This window comes from Phocoena phocoena, chromosome X (assembly GCF_963924675.1).
Source record: "Phocoena phocoena chromosome X, mPhoPho1.1, whole genome shotgun sequence".
Lineage (NCBI taxonomy): Eukaryota > Metazoa > Chordata > Mammalia > Artiodactyla > Phocoenidae > Phocoena > Phocoena phocoena.
Genome location: NC_089240.1, coordinates 38,401,244 through 38,424,868, shown reverse-complemented (window position 1 = coordinate 38,424,868; position 23,625 = coordinate 38,401,244). Strand labels below are relative to the sequence as shown.

The 23,625-nt window shown below is 40.3% G+C and overlaps 1 protein-coding gene across 2 annotated transcripts in view; it reads right to left on the bottom strand.

Annotated features, from left to right (window-relative positions):
• Window positions 1-23,625, bottom strand: part of MAOA (monoamine oxidase A) — a 72,708-nt gene that overhangs the window by 48,046 nt on the left and 1,037 nt on the right. The window contains exon 2 of one of the 2 annotated variants that reach the window (XM_065900850.1): window positions 6,525-6,619. The exons of the other annotated variant lie outside the window; for it this stretch is intronic. Within the exon in view, the coding sequence (XP_065756922.1) occupies window positions 6,525-6,619 (95 nt within the window). The remainder of the gene's footprint in view (window positions 1-6,524; window positions 6,620-23,625) is intronic. 2 annotated transcript variants of the gene reach the window in all.

Here is a 23,625-nt window from a genome sequence, read left to right as displayed (position 1 = left end):
TCAACTGTGATCAACCTTCTCCTAATCTGTAAACCATAAAAGTACCTTACTTCAGGTTTATTTGTCTCCCAACAAATTTGATGTTATTTTGTTTTATTCTGTTGATGTTGCTGAATTTTATTTAAATATTTACCAGTATCTTTGCTCATTGTCTCCTCTTAAATTTCAGACCTTTAATTTGTTATCATTTTCCTTCTTCTTAAAACACAGCCTTTATAATTTCCTCTAATCTGAGTCCTAAACTCTCTATTTTTGTCAGTCTGATAAAAAGATAGTTCTAGCAAGTAACAAATTCTGGTTATTTTCTCTTTCTCTCTCAGAACAGTGAAGATACTGTTTATCTTCTGGCATCTGTTTTTGCTGTTGAAGGGTCACTCAACAGCAATCAATAAGTCTAATTATTGATTTTTTTCAGAGTATGCATAATTTGTCTTTCTCTTTTTTTAAAAAAATTACTTTTAGACTTAAAGGAATTTTTTTAAGATCTCTTTTCTTTGGTATACTGCAGCTTCTGTGTGTGGGTGAGAATTTCTTTTCCTTTTTCATGCTGTGGACTTGTTAGGTTTCCTGGTATCTTCCAACAATGCTGGAAAATCCTCAGCCATTATTTTTTCATACCATCATAACACTATCTTTCATGTCTTAGTTGCTCCTGCCCTTGCCCCACATAACGTATTTTCCAATCTTTATCTCTGAACTGCATTATAGATAATTCCTTCTGATCTAGTTCACTCATTCACTTCAGCTATGTCTAATACACTGTTTAATCTGTCCCTGAGTTTTTTCATTTTAATCAGTACATTTTCATTTCTAGAAATTATTTTTAAACTACTTGATCATTTTTTTAAGTTTCTTTTCCCTGCTGCTAATTTTAAGCACGTCTTTTCTTTAAAACATGCTACAGTAATTTTTTATTCTGTGTATACTTCAACTATTGCAAAATCTTTCTGGATCATTTTTTCTATTTATTTTCCTTTAGTGCCTTGTTTCCTTGTATGCTGTCACTTTTGACTATGAGTTGCTGATTTTCCTTAGAACTTTTTCTGTGTAAGTTATTTGAGGCCTGGGTGGAAATGATTTGAGTCTATTTCTGCCAGCCACCTTGGCACTTTAAATATTCTGTCCAAGGTTTTTCACACCATATAGGTAGTGTAAATTTAGATTGAAGCCATGGATGAAGGCAAGCTTTATTTTTCTCCCTTTTAGAAGGGTAAGGTTTATTTCTCTTTCACTTTCATGTACAGAGCATAGCACAGAGGATTACAATTTGGAGTGTTTCCTATTAAATTCCCAGGTTCTGGATTTTATTTCCTGTCCCCTGCATGCCATACAGCCATCACAGTGGAATTGCAGAGTCTTCAGGGTTCAGCAGACATTCGAGGTGAAAGTCAAATTTTGAGCTCATTTAATCCCTAGGCTTCATGTTTTTACTTTGCTTTGGGGATTCATTAGTTCATTCAACAACTATATCTTGAGTGCCTACAAGGTGCCAGGTACTGCTCAAGAAACTTCTGTTACATCAGTGAACAAAATAAAAATCCCTGCTCTCAAGGGGCTTTCATTTGGTAGGAAGAGACAGAAAATGAACCACAAACATAATAAATAAGTATCTTAGAAGTTGATAACAACAGTGAAAAAGAAAAAAAACAACTAGAGAAGGACAGGGCAGATTGAAACTGCAGAGGAGAGAAGGAAAGATTTCAGCTTCAAATACAAGGGACATGTAGGCCTCTGAGAAAAGGTGATATTTGCGTAAAAGACTTGAAGGAGGTGTGGGAGTTATCCATGTGCATATTTGGGACAAGAGCGTTCCTGGCAGAAGAAAGAGCCACTGCAAAGATTCTAAGGGAGAAATCTGCCTGGTGTGTTCAAAGAACACAGGCCAATGTGTCTGGAACAGAGTGAGCAAGGAAAAGAGAACTGGAGATGAGAGTAGAGAAGTTGCAGGGCGGGGGTTGGGGGGGGAAGGGGGCAGATCATGGTATGTGTCACAAGACATTGAAAGGACACTGGCTTTTACTCTGAGTGAGAAGTGCAGCCTTTGAAAGGTTTTGAGCACAGAAGTGCCAAGATCTGACTTAGGTTTGAAAGGTTCATTCTGGCTGTCGCACTAAGGCTAAGGCTAGATTATAAGGGACAAGGGTAAAAAGCAGGGAAATTATTTAAGAGGCTACTGCAGTAATCTGCCCTAGAGATCACGGTGGCTCCCACAGCTGGGCGCCACGGAAGTGGAGGGAAGGGTTGAATTCTGGGTATATTTTGAAGGCAGAGCCAAAAGAATTTCCTGACAGAATGAATGTGGGGTCTCACAGTGTTGAGCATGACTCCGAGTTTTTTTGGGAGTTGCCATCCTCCTTTACCGGGAAGGCTGCTGGGATAGTGTTCTTTTTTTTTTTTTTTAAATCAGTTTATTGGATTTGTTTGTTTCTTTTTTTAAATATAAATTTATTTGTTTATTTTTGGCTGTGTTGGGTCTTCTTTGCTGTACACGGGCTTTCTCTAGTTGCGGCAGGAGGGGGTTACTCTTCGTTGTGGTGCGTGGGCTTCTCACTGTGGTGGCTTCTCTTGTTGCAGAACACAGGCTCTAGGCACACAGGCTCAGTAGTTGTGGCTCGTGGGCTCTAGAGCACAGGCTCAGTAGTTGTGGCACACAGGCATAGTTGCTCTGCACGGCATGTGGGATCTTCCTGGGCCAGGGCTCGAACCCATGTTCCCTGCATTGGCAGGCAGATTCTTAACCACTGCGCCACCAGGGAAGCCCCTGTTTCTTTTGTTTTATTTTGCTATTGAGTTGTATGAGTTCCTTATAATTTGTTATTAACCCCTTATCAGATAGATGGTTTCCAAATATTATCTACCATACTGGTTGGCTGCCTTTCATTTTGTTCATGGTTTCTTGTGCTGGGGATAAGCTTTTAATTTTTATTTTATTTATTTATTTATTTAGGCCATGCCACACGACATGCGGGATCTTAGTTCCCCGACCAGGGATCGAACCCGTGCCCCCTGCAGTGGAAGTGCAGAGTCTTAACCACTGGACCACCAGGGAAGTCCCTAGAATAGTGTTCTTGATGAAGAAGAAAAGAAATTCAGTTTGGAGGTGTGAAGTTTGAGATGTCTGTTCAACATCCAGGAGATCTGCAAACTTCTAAGTTCAGGGTAGCACAGTATATTTTATTCAGCATTTTATTTTAAGAGGGAGAGTCAATCAGGCTTCCACTCTGCCATAATACCAGAAGTGATCTGTTCCTTTGACTTCTTTCATCTGTCCCTCATATAATCCTAACTTTCCCTTTTACTAACTATTGGTGTTGTGCTCCAAACCTTCTCTAGTCTCCAACATCCTTTTTAAGACAGGAAGCACAAAACTGAAGTCAGTATTCCAATAAAATTTAACAAAGACAGTAACCGAATTCTTGGGAGTTTCCAAAAAAGATGTCTTTAGAACACAGACACTATTTAAAGTAAATAATCCTAAGTGAAGTAGTAAAAAGCATGAGGCGTTTTACAGAATGCTTCTTTACAAAGTCGAAACATTTGAAAGGAGGTGCCCCAGATTCAGCATGAAGATACTGGAACTGTAATACCATATTCTGCTATGTTGCCCCTCAGTCTTTAGGATCTTGCATTTGATCTCATTATTCAGCCTTTGAAGAGGCCACAAACACGCAACTATATTAGGAAACAAATAACACCAACCCTGTGGTAGCCTTGCAGGCATTTCAACTTAATTAATTTGGTCCTGAAGAATTATGGGGGAATCACACTAGGGAAAATTGGGAGGTTCTGAACAAATAGAAGATCTATTTGAACAGTTGCCAAGTGACAATATCAAATTTGACATTTCGATACTTAAAGATCTAGAGTAATTTTTATGGCATCTCCTCCCCAAATCCTAATTGATTATTCTAGTAGAAGCAACTGTAAGAATATTAAATTCAGTTTCTGATTAAATACCATTTCTGTCCCTGCTTTGTAAAGCCCCCCTTTTTCCCTTCTATTTATTTTAAATCTTATAGATGTCAAGTCCTACTTTCTAAGCATTTCAGAGTTCCTCTCTCACATACCTAAAGGGAATTTTAATATGATGCTTAATACGCAATAGTTCCTGTATGGTGCTGGCATATATAAATGATGTAGCATGAAAAAGCAGCCTGGGACAATAACAGAGATGGGGATAAGCACGTTGGAATTCTCATTTCCCTTGTACAAAGAAACTTGTTCTTAACTGAAAAATCCGTAACACGACGGATGCTCCTATTTAATAACCAAAAGGTTTTAGAGATAAGAAAAGTAGGGCAAAGGGACAACTTAATACCTATCTCCAAAATAAAGGAATGTTTTTCAGAAAACGACAGGCGAATCATATGTAACAAGCTGGTACAGGCAGAATATGCAATCTTTCTTTTGCACTACAACACATTGCCTTCAATTAGAACTTGAAGTCGGAGGGAGCTTCAAGTACATTTAGATTATATCTCACTGCCCAGATGAGAAAAGTGACATGTAAAGTGCTAATAGTACTTACCCAAGGTATGACAGTGTGTTGGGCCAGTACAGGGGCCAGAATCCCAGTCTCCTCACTCCCAGACCAATAGCCTCTCAGAGGACTACATCTGAGGAGGTACTCAAATTCTCCAAATGCAATTAATCTGGATTCACATTAATTTAAAGCAAGCGAGCATACACCAAAGAGCAGCACTTCTGTAGCATCCCCTACGGATCTTATCAAAATGCAGAGTCAGATTCAGCAGGTCTGGGACAGGACCTGAGATTCTGCATTTCTATCAAGTTCCAGGGTGATTCCGAGGCTGCTGGCCCACAGGTTACTTTGAGTAGCAAGGCTGTAGGGTACTCTTAGAGCTGAGCAAGGTAAAAATGGCTTATGATACATCCCTGTACATCTAAAAAGGCAGAAAGTGAATGACAGAAGGGGAGCTTGGCTTGGGGTGACTGAAATGGCTGGTACAATATCCTAGTTCAGATGTTGGTCGGCTATTTCATATCCATTTATATTCCCTCTTTCCCATGCCTGCTTCTATTATGCAGCCTGGAAATGTTAGAGACTTGCTTTCCCAGGCTCCCTAGCAGCTCAGGGTAGCTGTGTGCCCCGAACCTAGCCAATGAGACTATAAAGCAAATGTCTGCTGGGGTCTTCTGGTAAAGGAAAGGCTTTGTTGCAGATAAGACTGGGGCCGCCTCTTCACGCTCTTTCCTGCCTTGAGTGAGGACTTGAGGCTGACAGATGCTGCAGCCATCTGGTTACCATTAGGCAATAAGCCAACGGGAAAAGAATGGCTGAGCAGAAAGACAGAAAGAGCCTAAAGATTCTATGACAAAGCTGAACCCCGGCCCCAGCCTGGACTACCTACCACCGGACTTCTTCTTATGTAAAATAACTGAATGTTTGTATTGCTTAACCCATTGTTATTATCACTGCATAAGCCATTCTGTTATAAATCTGACACATCTCCTAATTAGATAGAGGCTTCCTCTCCTTCCAGTCACTTCAACAGTCTGGTTTTGTCCTTACTGCCAATCTCCAGCCTTCAGCGCTGTTTCTGTGCTCTAGCAAGGGGGCTCATTAGTGACCTTCTAAATGCCAAACACAAGGGCCCCTACTCAGCCTTCATCCTGTGTCAAATGCCCCTGGCATCTGATTCGATGTATCACCCCTTCTCTTTCCTCCGCTGATTTTCATGGCACTGCCCTAATCTGGTCTTCCTCCCCAGCCTCCACTGCTTCTCTCTGGCTCCTCTGCCTCTGCACCCCCTTTAAATCTTAATGTTTCCCAAACTTCCCTCTTTGTCCGTACTTCCTTTCTACCTTACCTTCTTCCCTGTGTACTTTCATCAGTTCCAGATTTCAACATCCTGCAACCATTTCTTCAAATAGTAGTAAACACCAGTTAGCATGCATTTTTCCAAAACGGTGATGTAAGCCCAAGTATAAGAAGGCAGTGATGTAGCAAGAACTGGGCTTCCTTATGTCTAGCTGACCCCACCGGAGCAGCACACCTCTTAGGGAACAAGGACTAAGGAAAAAGCGACACAGAAATATGCTACATTTGCCTCTGCTTACTGTGGTCACACTTCTTTTAAGTTGTGTATTCTTGGATAAATAAATAAGGAACCTATACTGTGTGTGTATGTCTGTGTGTGTGTGTGTGTGTGTGTGTGGTGAACGTACAGTCACTTCAAGTCCAGCCCAACCGTAACCTCACCTGAGACGCTATATACTCTATTTAGGTCTCTAGTATGGAAATGACGACGCTGTATTGAAGTTATTTGTTCACGTTTGTTTTCTTCACTAGAATGTAAGCTACTGAAGGTCAGAAGCTGTCACTCTTTGGTGGGTGCTTGTTGAAAAGAACAGATACTTATTTAATGCAGTAGTTTAGGGTTATGGAGGACCAACGGCTTAACTGCATAAACTCTTGAGATTTCCTCCAGCTCTGTGACTTCCAGTGACCCCCATCTCTAGTTTGTGTGAGATTTTATACGTTAAGTATTAAAATCATTTACCCTCACTGTGTATGTTCTTCCTCCAACTCTGTCCCGGGCTTCTAAAACCAAAACATTAACTTCATGTTCTGCTAAGAGTTTGGCGGCAGATAATCCTAAAAGGAAAAAAAAGGAAAACAAAGTCGAGGAACATATTAACACCTATATGTGAAACATTCAACATTTAAACAGGTCTACATATAATATAAATGCAGGTATCAGACACAATTCATTGACTGTGCTATCTAATAAATTCTGAGTATACTGTGATGAACTGAGCCACCAATTTTATAATCTAGCATATATTACATTATCTATCATAAGTTAATTTTATTATCTATCATAAGGTTGGTTGAAAAATGTAATAATTTAAAAAATGTATTTGGGGGGTTTTGGTGATAATCATATGTAAGGGAATTTGTTGAACCCCTAAATCAACCCTTATCACGCCACTCTTCTAGAAATCCTGATTGTATAAACAGAAGTATGTTTTCCTGGAAATTCCCCCTGGCTTACAACAGCCCCCAGTATCTCTGTGCTTTTCTCAATTTAAACTCCCCCTATAATGACCTCCTATCATTTAAACCTGGATTACATGCTTGCTATATCATGTTTTCCCCGCTAGATTAAAAGTTACCAAAGGCAGGAAGCACGTTTCATACTTTATTCATTGGCTCAAAGCTGAGTACAGGCTTTCACTCATAAACAAAAACCTTCATAGAAGATAGATTTTTAAACCCAGTATAGTAAGGGAATCCCCTGGCAGTCCAGTGGTTAGGACTTGGTTCTTTCACTGCCGTGGCCCTGGTTCAATTCCCTGGTCAGGGAACTAAGATCCCGCAAGCCACACAGTACAGCTCAAAAAAGGCAAAACACAAGCAAACAAAAGTATAGTAATACCAGAAAAGTAGAGGAAAGTGTTGTGGATTAACATTATATCAAGGGTGCATGTTATCAACATGACTTATCACTGATGTTAATCTTGTTCACCTGGCTGAGGTAATGTTTGCCAGGTTTCTCCACTGTAAAGTTATTCTTTTTTTCCCCTTCCATGCTATACTCTTTGCAAGGAAGTCTATGTACAGCCTGCACTTAAGAAGTAGGGAGGTATGTCCTACTTCCTTGAGGGTGGAGTATTGACATAAATGACTTGAAATTCATCTGCACAGGAGATTTGCCTCTTCTCTCCCATTTATTTATTTACTTCACCACTGACTTATATCCCTATGGAGTCATACATAGTTGTTTTATACTTTGGGTTATAGTCCAATACTATGTTATTTATTTTGTTGCTCAAATTGTTTCAGCTTTGGTCACTGGGAAGCTCTTGTGTCCCTCTGATGTGCCTGCATCATTATGTGTGTATGCGTGTGTTTGAGCACTTCCTTACTTTCTGGCATTAAGAGATGTTCCAGGCTCTTCTTGTCTTTCTCTGCCCAGCCCTACAATCAGCTATTTCTTCAGTGAGCCTTGGTGCCTTTTATTGGAGAACAGTATTAGAAATCAAGATCTGGGTTCTAGGTGTGCCCATCACTACTGGGCTATCATTGCTTCTGGGACTTCTCAGCTCACAGAGTAAGGAAATAAATGTCTGTATATACATTTTTAAATCTATCAATACATTTTTGCACTTCAAATGCTATCTTATACCTAGTTATCTTTATCCTCCTGTTACAAAAAATACGAAGCAGACTACACAGATAAACATACTTCAAGGAGAAAAAAAATGTTAGAATATTAGGGTGAAAGGGAAATAAGAATGACACCAGGGATAAGTTTAGTAAAATGATACAAATGATACCTAAATATGTATACCAGTGGTTGAGGAGAGGAACTATTCTTAGTGATTTTAAAACTCAGTAACTTGACAGTTCTAATGGTATCTATCCTAAAGACAAAGATCAGTGATCATTTTGTGGGTGCTAGGATTAGAACTATTATTTTGAGGCCATTATGTATATAATGCAGAATAAAGCAAATGAGTAATCAGGCTGCTGTCACTGAGATCCAGGGTTTTGGGCCTGGAGATCAGGAAATTTAGATGAAAGAACAATGAAATTAAGTGCAAATTTAGGGCAGGAAATATACAAGATGGGTCTGGAACCTCAAGTCACCAGAAAGCAAGGAGGCTAACAGAGACCATGAGGAGTATGACAAAAAGACTCAGAAACCTACCTAGGTGAACTCCCACTGGCTAGAGATGGAACAATTTGAGTATCAAGTAAAAATAACAGGGACTTCCCTGGTGGCACAGTGGTTAAGAATCCACCTACCAATGCAGGGGACTCGGGTTTGAGCCCTGGTCTGGGAAGATCCCACATGTCACGGAGCAACTAAGCCTGTGTGCCACAACTACAGAGCCCGCGTGCCACAGCTACTGAAGCCCGTGTGCCTAGAGTCCGTGCTCCGCAACAAGAGAAGCCACCGCAATGAGAATCCCGCGCACCGCAACAAAGAGTAGCCCCCACTGCCTGCAACTAGAGAAAGCCCGCGCAGCAAGGAAGAGCAAACGCAGCCAAAAATAAATAAATAAATAATAACAAAGGCAATGGCTTAAATCCACTCATAATAATACTAAACAAACAAACAAAACCTCTCATTGGTCACCTTTGGAGAATGCTAAGGAACAAACTTATCATTTAAAAAAACAAAAAAGGGTTTTCCCTGGTGGCACAGTGGTTGAGAGTCCGCCTGCCAATGCAGGGGACACGGGTTCGTGCCCCGGTCCGGGAAGATCCCACATGCCGCGGAGCGGCTGGGACCGTGAGCCATGGCCGCTGAGCTTGCGCGTCTAGAGCCTGTGCTCCGCAACGGGAGAGGCCACAACAGTGAGAGGCCCGCGTACGGCAAAAGAACAAAAAAAACCCCAAAAAACAATTTGGCATTCATTCTACCCTTCTTATTTGCACCAAACCTCAAGGCAACCAAATAGCTAACAAAGGGAGATTTCGCTGTATAAAAGTATGCTAGCTAATAAGTGAAGACAGGAATAATTAGAACATCAGCATTTTGCAACCCCTAATGAATTAATAGATCTGGTGCAATGATTGTCAACAGCTGCTAACATGACCAAAAAAAGATAACCAGATGTTACTTGCCTCTTAATGGAAGCACATACCACCATGTATGAAGTAGTTACAAAGAAGGAAGGAAGGAAGGAAGGGAGGGAGGGAGGGAGGGAGGGTGGGGAGAAAGGGAAGGAGCAAACAATCTAAATTCTAATGTGATCCAGCCTCTAGATCTGATACTTAGGGGCCAGAAAAACATGTTAAATAATACCACTGGGGTGCAATCAACAAAATCTAGATTATAGGATTTATACAGGAGTACCCTGGGTTTTTCTGTTTGTTTTTTAAAACAACTCGCCCCCTCCTGCTCTCTTTCTCCTTTCTTCACCAGCTTTTCCTACAATAAACCTCTTACATGGCTAGTTATGTCTTGATGTCTGCTCTCAGAGAAGCCAGACTGACAACAGTATTTTGTTCATACACAGAATGGTATGAAATATACATAGCCAGAGTCAAGGATGAGTTTGGGTCTGTAAGATCTAAAATGCAGGGAGGCTAAACCATAATATCCAGCACTGCTGTCTGCTAATGTTTGTATGTATTTTTGACTCCTTCAAGTACAGTGTACCCTTACACTGCTAACATCCACCCAAGATTTAGGTGTGCAACGAATATTTGGAATCTGCTCACAAAGAAAGGCATCCCGTGACAGTTTAAATAAATGCAAACCAATGTCTGCAAACCTTGGTGCAATGTGCTTTCTGGGACACAGCCAAAGGCTTCTTCTGCTGACCATCATAAAAAAAAGGATGAAGGTGTAATGAAAAACATGTTTATGCATAAATCTTTGTTGTTATTTCTGACTATTTCTGTAGGATTAAGTCTTAGAACAGAGATTACTAGGTCAAAAGATTTGAATAATTTTTAGGCTCAAAGCACCACTCTGTATTTAAAAGCAGAGAAACTCAAGATGCAAAAAGTTGAATTTCTTCCCAGTTCCCCTTAGTCAATCTAACCATAAACCAATTAGATAGATAAAAACACCCTTGGGTTTGCTAGAATTACTCGAGTAGCTCCTCTTCTAAAGAGAAGCAGAGGTGGCTCTGAATTCCAGCAGCAGTGGGACCTGCAGCTGTCCAGCCCCCAGAGGCAGCCTGGCAGTTGGTTTAGCACTTTACATCCTACAGATCAATTTCAGGTGCCTTTCCTGTTGCCTCTCACAACCATTCTTCAGAATAGATTTCATTACCCCATATTCCAGATAAGGATACCAAGTGCTTGATATGCCCACAACAAAGTCTCCTGACAAGTGAAAATTTTTACTTCTTACACCCTCACTTATAAGGCTGAAGCCTTAATAAAATTGAATCTAGTGTGTAATTCTCAACAAGTTTGGTGAGTGGGGTTCAGTGCCAATAGTAAATAAACACTACTCCAGAGGCTAAAGGAGGGGAGGGAAGCAGGGCTAGCTGAGCCAGGACAAATGAGCACACCAGTGACAAAGGTCGTTTCACACTTTGGCATTTAAGGATATAAACAAAATTTAAAAGGTGGATGGACCTAGAGTCTGTCATACAGAGTGAAGTAAGTCAGAAAGAGAAAAACAAATACTGTATGCTAACATATATATATATATGGATTCTAAAAAAAAAAATGGTTCTGAAGAACCTAGGGGCAGGACAGGTGTAAAAACACAGACGTTTTAGAGAATGGACTTGAGGACATGGGGAGGGGGAAGGGTAAGCTGGGACGAAGTGAGAGAGTGGCATGGACATATATACACTACCAAATGTAAAACGGATAGCTAGTGGGAAGCAGCCGCATAGCACAGGGAGATCAGCTCGGTGCTTTGTGATCCCCTAGAGGGGTGGGAGGGAGGGAGACGCAAGAGGGAAGAGATATGGGGACATATGTATATGTATAACTGATTCACTTTGTTATACAGCAGAAACTAACACACCATGTAAAGCAATTATACTCCAATAAAGATGTTAAAAATAATTCCCAAAATAACAAACAAACAAACAAAAAGCTGAAAAAAAAATGGTTGCTCTGCATTACAGGAAAATGATTGGCCCTATCCTGGCAAGGAAAGTTTAAGCTCTTAGTTTGAGAAATAAGGAACATGTTTAAAACATTTAAAAGGGATTCCAGAAAAATGGTTTCCAAAAGGTCTTGGAATTTGAAGGGGGAAGATTTAAGTCATTTAGAAAAATATTTTTTTAAGATGCTGAATAAATTGGGGGGGGTACTGTTTCAGTTTGCATGTTTATTGTGAAGAAGACTCTGATAAGGAACCTCCATGGTAATTTAAAGCTAGAAAATACAGAATATGGAAATACAATCAAGATGCCATTAGAAAAAGTTATTTTTGAATAATAACTAATTTTGAATAAATAACTCAGTAAGTCATAAATAAAGCACAGGCAAACACTTGCAGTCCAGAAAGGCTTTTTCTAATATATTGACTGTGGCTGTCTGTTGATTCAAATGGAAAAAAAAAAAAACCTAAGATAATGTCTGATTACATCTTGAATCAGGCATCTTGAATTATATTCCTTAATTCTTTTTTGTTATTATTCTGTGTATCACTATGCATCCTACCCTCCCCTCACTACAAAATTCAGTAATCACTTATAGAAAAAAAATCGTATGTCAACTCCACAGATTAGTTTAAGGGCTTTTGACATAAATTTCAAAATAAATAAATAAAAGCCTGTCTTTTTTTTGGGTAAATGGGATAAAATTGTTAGAAAAGAAAAGGTTTTTTTTGTTTTGTTTTGCTTTTTAAGAAAAGGTTTTTAAGTCTGAAGGTAAGTCACCAAATACAATGTAGCTACTAAAAAACAGATTTTAAAATCAAATATTTTTTTACTTTCAAATCAAATATTTGTTATGAAAAGAGAAAATCTCATATTAAACCTATTTCATCTTGTTCCAAAGAAATATAGATTAGCCAAAGCTGAGAGCATTGTGCATTATAGCTCTTCCGGTCATTCATTTTCTATCATTTAATGGCCACATAGAATCTAGGACAATAGAAGAAGCCTGCTTCCCACCCACCTCTCTTGGCACCCCTCCCCACCTCCAAGACAGGGAAAGGGTTTAGCACAGGGGCTTGCTGATAAATGGTTAACAACCATCCCTGGCCTCAGGGGATGGAGGGGACTCCTGATTTGCAGCATTTGGGTTTCCATGGTGTATATACACTCTCCACATGGCTGATTCAAAATCACCAGTGTGATTACTACCAATGTGATATCATTGACCGTGAAACTGGGAAGAGAAGTGTTCAATCAGGATCAGTCCTTTCATGACAGTAGAAGCTGGCTCCAACACACACTGTCAGACCTATAGACTCCTGGCCTCAGGTCAAGTCTCAAGTCTGGGAGAGAGTCTATTAGATCGGCAAGTGTATGAGATTCATTGGTGTCCTAGACTCTCAAGTGTCCTAGTGTCTAGCCTGTGAATCTCCCATGGGTGTGTTTAAAGGAAGAGGTCTAAGCGGGCACAGGCAAAATATCCCTGCCCCTGCACCAAGAGCTCTTCCTCTCCCAAATCATGGCAAACTGAGCCCATTAGGAGGAAAAGAACCCCAAACTCCCAAATGTCCTGTGGTTTTCTGTGACAGTAGAGAGCCTGGAGAAGCTAAATGCACAGTTTGTTAAAGCCCTATTACGTACATAAGGATCTGATCACTTTCAAAATGCAAAAACCTGAAAAAGGGAAAATAGCAGATTATGGCACAAGAGAAACTTTAATCACTTTGCAATTAAGTATTTTAAATAGGGATAATGAGTTTAAAACATGGGCTTCCCTGGTGGCGCAGTGGTTGTGAGTCCGCCTGCCGATGCAGGGGACACGGGTTCGTGCCCCGGTCCGGGAAGATCCTGCATGCCGCGGAGCAGCTGGGCCCGCGAGCCATGGCCGCTGAGCCTGCGCGTCCAGAGCCTGTGCTCCGCAACAGGAGAGGCCACAACAGTGAGAGGCCCGCGTACCGCAAAAAAACAAAACAAAACAAAACAATATGGGCTTCCCTGGTGGTGCAGTGGTTAAGAATCCGCTTGCCTGTGCAGGGGACACGGGTTCGAGCCCTGGTCCGGGAAGATCCCACGTGCCGCAGAGCAACTAATCCCGTGCGCCACAACTACTGAGCCTGCGCTCTAGATACCGTGAGCCACAACTACTGAAACCCGCGCCTAGAGCCTGTGCTCCGCAACAAGAGAAGCCACCACAATAACAAGCCCGCGCGCTGCAACGAAGAGTAGCCCCCGCTCCCTGCAACTAGAGAAAGCCCGCACCCAGCAACGAAGACCTAATGCAGCCAAAAATAAATAAATAAAATAAATAAATTTATTTTTAAAAACCCAACAATATAATTCCTCTTCTGGTTTCTCTCTCTTCAACCATTTGGGTTTTAGAGAAACCAACATAAAATAGGTCAATGGATTTATTAGAGAGGCTTAAAAAAAAAAAACACCAAGTCTGCTAAAAGCACACCTCATATGAGAGTTTAGGCAATTGTTAATCCTGGTTATTAGATCAGGAGAGCCTGGGTGAGATGATGTATCCAGCCAGCAGTGCTGTTGCCATGGCAACCTCAAACCAAGCTCCAGCTTCTTAAAGCCACTGCCCATGGAAACTGTTTCCACAGATTCTGCAGTGCTTCCAATGTCCTGAGATGGTTACATCCCCACAGAAATGGGATAGGAAACGATTTAAGCCACACAGCACACCTGGAGAAGGAATTAATATCAGCAACAAAGTCTTTGAGGAAATGGTCCTTTGCTTCCTGGGCTATAAATCTGTACTCCTGCCTTCTCTACCTCACCAAGGGCTCTTTCCTTTACTTCTTCAAGTACACTCACATTACGAAAAAAGAGAAATTTGTCCATTTGACTCGTGCTACCCTTTCCAGTTCAATTACTGATTTTCCTCCTACAACAAATGATTAGAACAAACCTTGAAATGTAGCATATTCCTCATGAAAAATGTCCAGTGACCCCACTTTCAATACGGACAAGTGATATAATCATCTGTCACAAGCTGCTGTATTTTTCTTCTTAGCACACATCACCACCTGGCACTCTATATACATCTGCTGCTTCCAACCACTGCAATCTTAGCCACTCTTGTCCAAACCATTGTGGCCTTTTGCCCTTGTCCAAGGCAACATGACCTCTTGCCCAGAGATCTGCCTCTTAAGTAGTGTGTTATATGTGTTAGACACCTTTGCATCCCTAGAATAGAGCCTACCGTGTTGCAGGTGCTCAAACACTCATTGCAATGAACAGAGGAACCACATACCAAGAAAAGAAAACCATGCTCACCTGGATGAGGGCAATGGGGAAGTTTCTAATGCTACTTAGATTATATTTATCTCAAGCAACTAAGAAAGACTGACAAGGACAGGGTGTCTGGTCATTTAAACCTTTATGCCCAAGTAAATTTGCAGATTCTTAATACTACTGGTACATTTTCTGGTCTTTGAACCAGTATTACGCTTTTTTTAGCAAAAGAGAATGGAGAATATCAATGTGCACACAAACTTGTCCCCGATACATACATACATACAATACAGCCATTCTTATTATCTATCATCTATCTATCTACCTACCTATATCTATATCCATCTGTATTTTGTGCTTCCTTTCAGACAAATAATTACCTGCTTTTGAAAATGCCAAATCTTCTGATCCCTTTGATAAGCTAAAAAGACAGAACTGTCTCAAATGATAAATAGATAAAAGCTAACAATTAACTTCAATTTGCCCTGAATTCAACAGACTTGTTGTCTAGACAGTTCTAATTTATTTGATTATTGTTCAGCATTCATCTTCACTTTAGATAAATGGATCTCACACGACTTAGGGAATGCAATTACTCCTTAATTCATTATTTGCCCCATTCTTTCACTGAAACTGAAAATACACCAAGTGTATTTCCAAAATGTTTTATGGAATACTAGTCCTCAAGATGCTCTGGGAAAAAGTATCAATGTTCATGGAAGTTGGGACATATGCTGTTTCTCCTTCTGGGAAGTGTATGGTGCACACTGGCATAGTAAAGGCTCTGATAAGTCCTGCAGTGAAGAGATTCGTTTAACTTAGCATTTCTCCACCTTTTGCCTTAAAAAAAATTACATCTCAAAAAATACACTTTGGGAAAGCTGGTTTCGGCTCTTAAAATACTGTCAAATATTTACAGTAATAAACTCACCTGGGCAGAGTCCCAAGTGAACAACGCCCAGAGCACAAGCTAAGTGTTCAAGCAAAGCTTTAGTGTAGCTATGGCTTATGTTCTGCTGGCTCTCCTAGTTCTTCCTGTTTATTTCTTAAAGTGGTATTTTTCTTCAACTTTGACGTTCATCACCACCTATGAATGTGTACAGTGTACATCACATATTAAATACTTTAAGTTAATTTTCTATTATTCAGTTAAGTGATCTCTGACCAACAGAATTCTTACATAACTGCACATTTGGACTCTTGGACTGAATACTCCGAGGAAAATAAAATGTACAGTCAAACAACAGTTCATACTAAAGTTTTAGAAGCAATGTTCCCAAAGAAGGAAAAAAGCAAAACCCATAAATTTTGCTCAAATCACATAGTGAGTGCTCGATCAATATTTATTGAATGAATAAATAAATGAATGAATGAAGAATACATGCAGACATGCAAGAAAATGGTCTTTCACTTAAGCCACAGCCCACAGCTAACTCATTTAATCTGAAAAAAAAAAGTCACCTGAAAGGTCATCCTTGTTACATTTCAGAATTTACCCAAAATCCACAGCACTTCTGTCAAGCATTATTTTCTCCATGAAACCCTTTCCTGTCTGTCATTTCCTTCTCCCTTTTTGTGCCACCACTGAAGCCCTGAACCAACCTCAAACACCAAGGGCACTTCAGGTTCATGGTTGTAACCCCTGCTACATAGAGGGGTCCCATGCCTCACACGGTCACTGGAGAGACAAATAGACTAACATAAATTAAGAGAACTTAACTCCTCCATTTGGGTCTGAATTTTGTCAGATGCCTTAAATGACCAATGTCCTTTATAAAGTAATTACAAATGCATATTAAATTGAAATGTGTATTTAATATCGATGGCTTCAATTCAATACGTAAAATCTGTAAACACCAATCTTAGAAAACTATTTAAAACTCACATCAACCACCACAGCCTTCCATTTTCTTCACCAATATTGTCTCCCCAAATTCTTTCTTTTCAAAACATGGCAGGTTCACTGTTATATTTATCATGGTCTTAAGGTAGGAAATGGAGGTGCCTTATTTTTCAGCCTAGATGTCTTGACTGTTTTTATTATTGTCTATTTACATATTCACTACTGGTAACTGTCTAATGACCTAATAAATCCTTTGAATTCTTATTTTTCTTATTTTTCACCACTCTGTGAGTCTCAGTATCAGCCCCAAATCTTTATATTATAGGGACAGTGACAATGAAGATGTTTCCAGAATATCAGATGTTGGCCTGGTGCAGGGAAAAAAAGTCTATGCATAAAAATATGCTTTTATTTTTTGTGAAAAGGTCCAATAGCTTTCATCAGATATTCAAAGGGACATTTGCTCCAAAAGGTTAAGAACCACTGATCTAAACTATTCAAATAATTGCTATACATTGTCCTAAAACCACCAGGAATGGACTTTTCAAAAAGGAAATAAATTCTTCATATAAAAGTCATCCATCCTAATAGGGTGCCTAATATTTTTAAATTTAAATGTTCATGAAGCAGGGGAATTTCCTGGTGGTCCAGTGGTTAGGACTCCGTGCTTCCACTGCAGGGTCACTGGTTCGATCCCTAGTTGGGGAATTAAGGTTCTGCAAGCCGGGCGGCCAAAAAAAAAAATGTTCATGAAGCAGTAACATGTGATGTAATATAGTCTAAAATATGAATTACTGTGAAACAACAGCCACTAGTTTTTAGAGCATCAAGCCTCAAAGTAAAACAATAATAAAAGTTTACTGCAGTTCTGTGAATGAGCCTATAAAGCAAGCCTAAGTGAGGTGGGGTATATTCCAAGGTCAAGTTATGCCACTAAGAATACTGTGGCATTTGGTAATTCATTTGACCCTCCTGAGCCTCCGTTTTGGTCCCTTTGAGCTATTACAGGCTGCAATTCTGTGACCCTTGAACATGGTGAATATGTAATTAATTCAACTCTCAAAGCTTATCACCTGGTTTTTATGTTCTTATTGACAGTCTTACCTAATAAATCAACTGAATATTGCTGTAAAGTGGGATTTCTTTCCTTTGGCCTGGCAACAACTAGAAAAGGGCTTTTAAACTAAGGCTCAGAGGAGCCATGGAAAAGGTGTGAATGAGCACCTGTAAGGCAGACCCAGATCCTGAATTAAGTTAGTGTAGGATGTCAGTATGATGGATGATGAAAACCATTTCCAGAATGCAACATGGAAGGAAAAAGTGTTGGGGAGAGGGTCCAAAAGAGAAAGCTGAAGACATAGACCTTTAGGAAGCCAACTATACTGAAAAAGGTACTGGAAGATATATCATACGTAACTTAATCCAACCTCTAATTTTACAGCTGACAGAACTGTGGTTCAAAGATCTGAAGCTGCCTTAATTCATAAGACTAGATGACAACATAATAAAGAACAGATTATCCAAAGGAGAACACAAATTGCTGGTAAAGCTGTAAAACATTTTTCAAATAAAAGGAGAAAGCAGTCCTAACAATCAACTTGTCTCAAACACTTACAACATTTAAAAATGTAACTGACGTCTTTTGATTCATTTTGTGCAGTTCTAATCACTCAAATTTAAAATGAAAAGTAACTGCCTCTATGAAATCTATCTCATACATGCAAATGTAGTCTTCAAACCAGTGCTCATTGGATGTCTACACTCTTGCAAACCCCTGTATGTGACATGAAACTACAATATTACCTCAGTCTTTTTGCATATACCTGCAACCAAATACGGCAAGATTTATCATATGTAAAATATGTGTATGTCACACCTGTACAAAGATCGTATGACCCAATATTTGCCAATAACAGACTCCCACATTTCCTTTTCTTAATTATTGGTCTCTATGATCCAATTATACTATAGTTATACTATATTTATACAATTATACTATACTTAGATCTATTGGGTTTGGTTTTGTTTACCTTTTTGGGCAGCACCACGTGGCCTGTGGGATCTTAGTTCCCTGACCAGGGATAGAACCCATGCCCCCTGCAGTGGAAGCATGGAGTCTTAACTGCTGGACTGCCAGAGAAGTCCCTAGATCTATTGTTAAATATATTTTTCACATTAGCTGAGTATTATGTATAGATTCATATCAATTAGTATTGGCCAAATGCTAAAACTGCCCATTAAATGTCAGATAAACCCCAGAGCTCATTCAACTATGAAGATATCAAAGAATCAGAACCCAAATAAATGTAATTCTTGTATTCTTTCTTCAACATTAAAAGTTAATAAAGTAAAAGAATCCTCGCTTATTTTTATTTTTTATTTTTTTTGCGGTACGCGGGCCTCTCACTGTTGTGGCCTCTCCCGTTGCGGAGCACAGGCTCCGGACGCGCAGGCTCAGCGGCCATGGCTCACGGGCCCAGCTGCTCCGCGGCATGTGGGATCCTCCCAGACCGCGGCACGAACCCGTGTCCCCTGCATCGGCAGGCAGACTCTCAACCACTGCGCCACCAGGGAAGCCCCCCTCGCTTGTTTTTGAGAAAACAAAATTAGGGCCAAGAAGTGTTCTGAAAGGCAGAAAATTCATGCTTAGCTGGCAGTGAACCTCAGTACCTAAATAACCAAGGCACTGAAACTAAGTGGCATATTTTTTAATGTAAGCTTTCCTTAATCACTACAAAACTGTACGGTATGTGTTGCCAAGTTCTGAGCTAAAATGCCTAAATCACTCCTAGCAGAAATGATTCTTCAGGGTGATGTATTTCAGCAAAAAGGGAAACTGGGGTATGTTGTGGACTCGCTGGCAGGATTCAGAACATTAGTCAATCTTCTTGCGAAATGGCTTTTCTGTCTCCGATGATGAGAAAGATTCCATCCCAGCTGCTCTTACACAGCACAGTGTTCCGGGCGGCTGTGCTCTCAGTTCTTTTAGTGGAGCTCAGCTCGTGGATACAAATATAGGGAGGTTCTATTGCTCAGTCACTATTTGGAAAAAGCTCTCTCTCCAAGACACTTGGAATTTAATTTCAAAAAAACATGGAAAAATTCTAATCACCCAGGACTATCCGGTGTTATGATGAAAGCGTTTTCACTGTGCCCTGGCTAAATGTGGGGCAGATGTAGCACACTGGGGTAATCTCAGCAACTACCAGGATCACATCGCTAGAGGCACAGTAGGCAACTGTTTTCCTCCAGTAGAACTCTTGTCATGGGTTTACGTTAAACACTACTCACGTATGGCTTAGGGCCTCCTGACTCCGTATCTGTGCTCATCCATACTCTCTTGTTTGGTGTGTCTTTTTTCCATCCTCTTATCTCTACCCGTTAAAATCATACTTATCTCTCAGGGTCCTGGCATTTTCTTCAGATTCATAATATTAATATTTCTCTCATTCTATGCATGTCAATTATTTTCTCACTTGATTACTTCTTGCAAGAGGATGGGGCACCTTATGGGCAAGGACACTTCTTACTCCTCATTATATACCTCTTCTAGCTACTGGCCTGGCATACGGTAGAGGCTCCCAAAATGCTTGAACGAGTCCAGGCCCCAGGGCCACCCCTACCCATAATGAGCTGCTTTGAGGGGTACAGAATTCCCTTTCCCTAGATGTGTTCAAATCTACAGCCAGATAATTACTAAGGAGATGCCGTCGAGAGGATTAAAATCTTACGTGATTGGACTACACCGTCTTTTAAAAACTCCTTTGGCCCAAAGACTCTGAAGTATGCACTGTCCCCCGGAGGTGGGCGTTTTCCACCCCTCTTTTCCTTTTATTCTCTCTCCCTAAAGAGAGCTAATTCAGAAATTCTCAGTTAGGAGCAGATTTTAAAATCTTATACCACTGGGTTTCTGTCACTTGTTGTATCTGTGTCAGCTTATGAGTAAGAAGTAGCATGTAAAGTCAGTGACTCAACTGCTATATTTAAAATAACATCAAGAAAGAGAACATAAAATAAGTTCAAATGGTCAGATATAGATTACAAGCTCCACAAGAGGAGAGAAAAATCCAGAGAACCAGAACAATCAAGGAAAAGAGCGTTAATTGGGTATTGAAGAACGGATAGGATGTAAATGTTCAGAGAGAAGCACTTCCGTGTTAGGAAAAAAACAAAAACAGGGAAGGAAAGGAGGGACAAAATAAACATGGTGTAGCACTGGAGACAAAAGAGCAGTGTGACTAAAGCTATGTTAGGGATGGTGGGAAATGCTACTGCTCCAACAAGGTGGGACTAGATATGTGGAGGGGTGGGTGGAGCTTGAAAGGCTGGCAATATACTATTGAACATCCTGAGCAGAACAAGGTGATGAAAGAAGTGTTTAAAAAAAATCAAGTCTGGGATGGACATGAAGGGAGAGCCCAAAGTGTGGCCACTGGGAAGATGGTCATAACCTGGTGAGTTGAAGGGGTTAAGGTTCTGTCCGGGGGATGGGGGAGACACAAGAGAGGAGACAGCTCAAAGGAGGAGTTAGAAGGATCTGTTGACTGGGTGTAAGAGATAAAACAGAAGGATGCGTCAAAAATGATGGAAAGGATGGTGGTACCAAGAACAGAGTCAAGGAAGTGAGGAAGAGAAGCTAGGTCGGAGGGTAAGGAGGCTTTTGAACATGTTGAATATGAAGTAAGAATAAGACAATCAAGTGTGAAATACCCAAGAGCAGATAAGCTACGGGACAGGAGTTGGGAGAAAGTAAAGGATTCAAACTAGAAACTTAAGAGCTTCCTATAGATAAAGGGAAAGGAGAGGCCCTAGAATGAAAAAGAGAGGGAGTGCGTAAGAGCCTCAAAGTGATGAATAGCTGAACCTCGAGGCCGTTTCAAAAGTAGAAGGTCGCAAGAATATGGGCACAATGAAAGGAACAGAAAAGGAGCAAACAGTGTGGGATAAAAATTCAGGATCCAATAGTGTCACAGAAGGCATGAAAGAAGTTTCAAAAAGGACTTGGTGATAGATGATGGATAAGGGCCAGAGCATGTTGAAGTTACCATTATACTACTTACAAATGAGTGCGGGGTGGGGGCTTCCCTTCTCAATTACTAATAGAGTACATAAAATTACTTAATTGGTGAGTGGGAGGAAAAAGGGATTTTGTGGCTGTAAGACATGCTGTTCCATGATTTTTAATGACAAAAGGGAGATATTAAGATGCTGCTATTCTTTGTGCAAAGATAGTTATGAAGAAATGAAAGATAATTCTGTTCATATGGACTGCTTTTGAGGAATTGAGGATTTGTATGCTTCTGGGAGCTATTTTGTTATATAATAGGAATAACACTGCATATGCAAAGTATTGGCCATATATTATAAGTATGTGGGTAACATATTAAAATGTGCCGGTCCTGGCAGAAGAAATATCCAAAAGCATTTAAAACTGGTATGGGGACTATGAAGTAATTCATGGGATACTGCTAAGCACACACAAAGATGAGGTGTTTCTGAGCTCGAGAACCCTTGGGAAGTAATGCCTCTCACCTGCTCGTGAAACACCCAGTCTGTGTGCAGGGTTTATCCTAAGCCAGACTTGCATCTACTTTCATTTTAGTTGTGAACCATCTGGCAAGACACCACAGCCAGGAAGCGATGTTTCTGGTCAGTTTGGGTGTTAAAATCAAATCTGACTGATAAGAGATGATATTAAAGGAATCCCAGTGCCTGTTCCACTGTCACTGATGAAGTGGAAGTTGGGTTCTGGAATAGGAGTGTGAACTACTGTGCAAGAAATGCTCTCTTCTTCCCCCAAGTGGAAATGAACAAATTAATAGTGACCACGGAAAGATCCAGGTTTTGAGGAGGCTGAAGCTTATATAATTTGGGTGCCCTCTTCAAGACAAAAAAGAAAAGAATGCAAAAAGAAAATACAAGATTCAGCATGAAACTGGTTATTTATTTAGAATGAGAACCAGAAGGGACCTGCAGTTGTAAGGCCATAGAGCATTAGCATGATCAGCTACATGGTAAATCCAATTCTGCTCACGACCAACTACTTGGAGTGAAGCGTGGAAAGGGAGAGAGAGCCAGTCATCAGGCAGAGAAAAAGTAACAGACAAAATGCTCCTTAAGGAATACTAGAACACAGAACAAGAAAAAGACAAGAATAAAATCCCAGAAAGAACCCTGAATTGTGAAATATGAATGGTATAGAGATGGGAATAGAGACAGAACTCCTAATCAATTTACACAACACATTGTCATCATATTTATTTTCCAGTGACGAACAATCATATTGCTTCTAGGAGGCTCGCATACAAGAACTAGGCTTTTAGAAACACCAGTCCACTTCATTGCAGGCAGTCAACAAGTGTTTGTTGAATGAATAAATAAGCTAATAAATGAATGAAGGGAAACAAGAGAAGTACTTCTTTTTCGTACTGTCCACCAGGATCTGCTATCCTGATGCTCCAACATACATGCATGTTTTTATTGGCACTGGCTGGAGTTGTCAAAGCAACAGCTCATGCCAATCTCTTCTCTGGTGATTAAGACTGTTATCCGAAACAGGCCAAGTCAAAAGCTATCTTCACCCAAAAGAGTCTCCTCAAAAGGATTATACATAAAAATGGCTACTTTGGGGCACTCTACTTACTCCCTCCCACCTTATTTTTCCCTCTTTCTAAATTAGATCCTGCAGGTATATTTCAGAAATGATTAACATTCTCCCAAGTTGTGGACAGACTAGTATGGGACTCTAGCTAGAGCTGAAACACAATTTCTAAATTTCAGACATTTTACCAATTATGACAACATAAGTGACAAATTTAATATATCAATCATGATGAGGTTTCCAGGAAGATATGGGAAAGTCTTATGCATCACTCAGCTGGTCAGCTACAAACCCAAGCCAGGACCAGAGGAACCCAGGCTTGCCAGCTGTCTCATCACAGGGCAAGGTTCAGGCAGTGGGGAAAGACACAAACAGGACATTC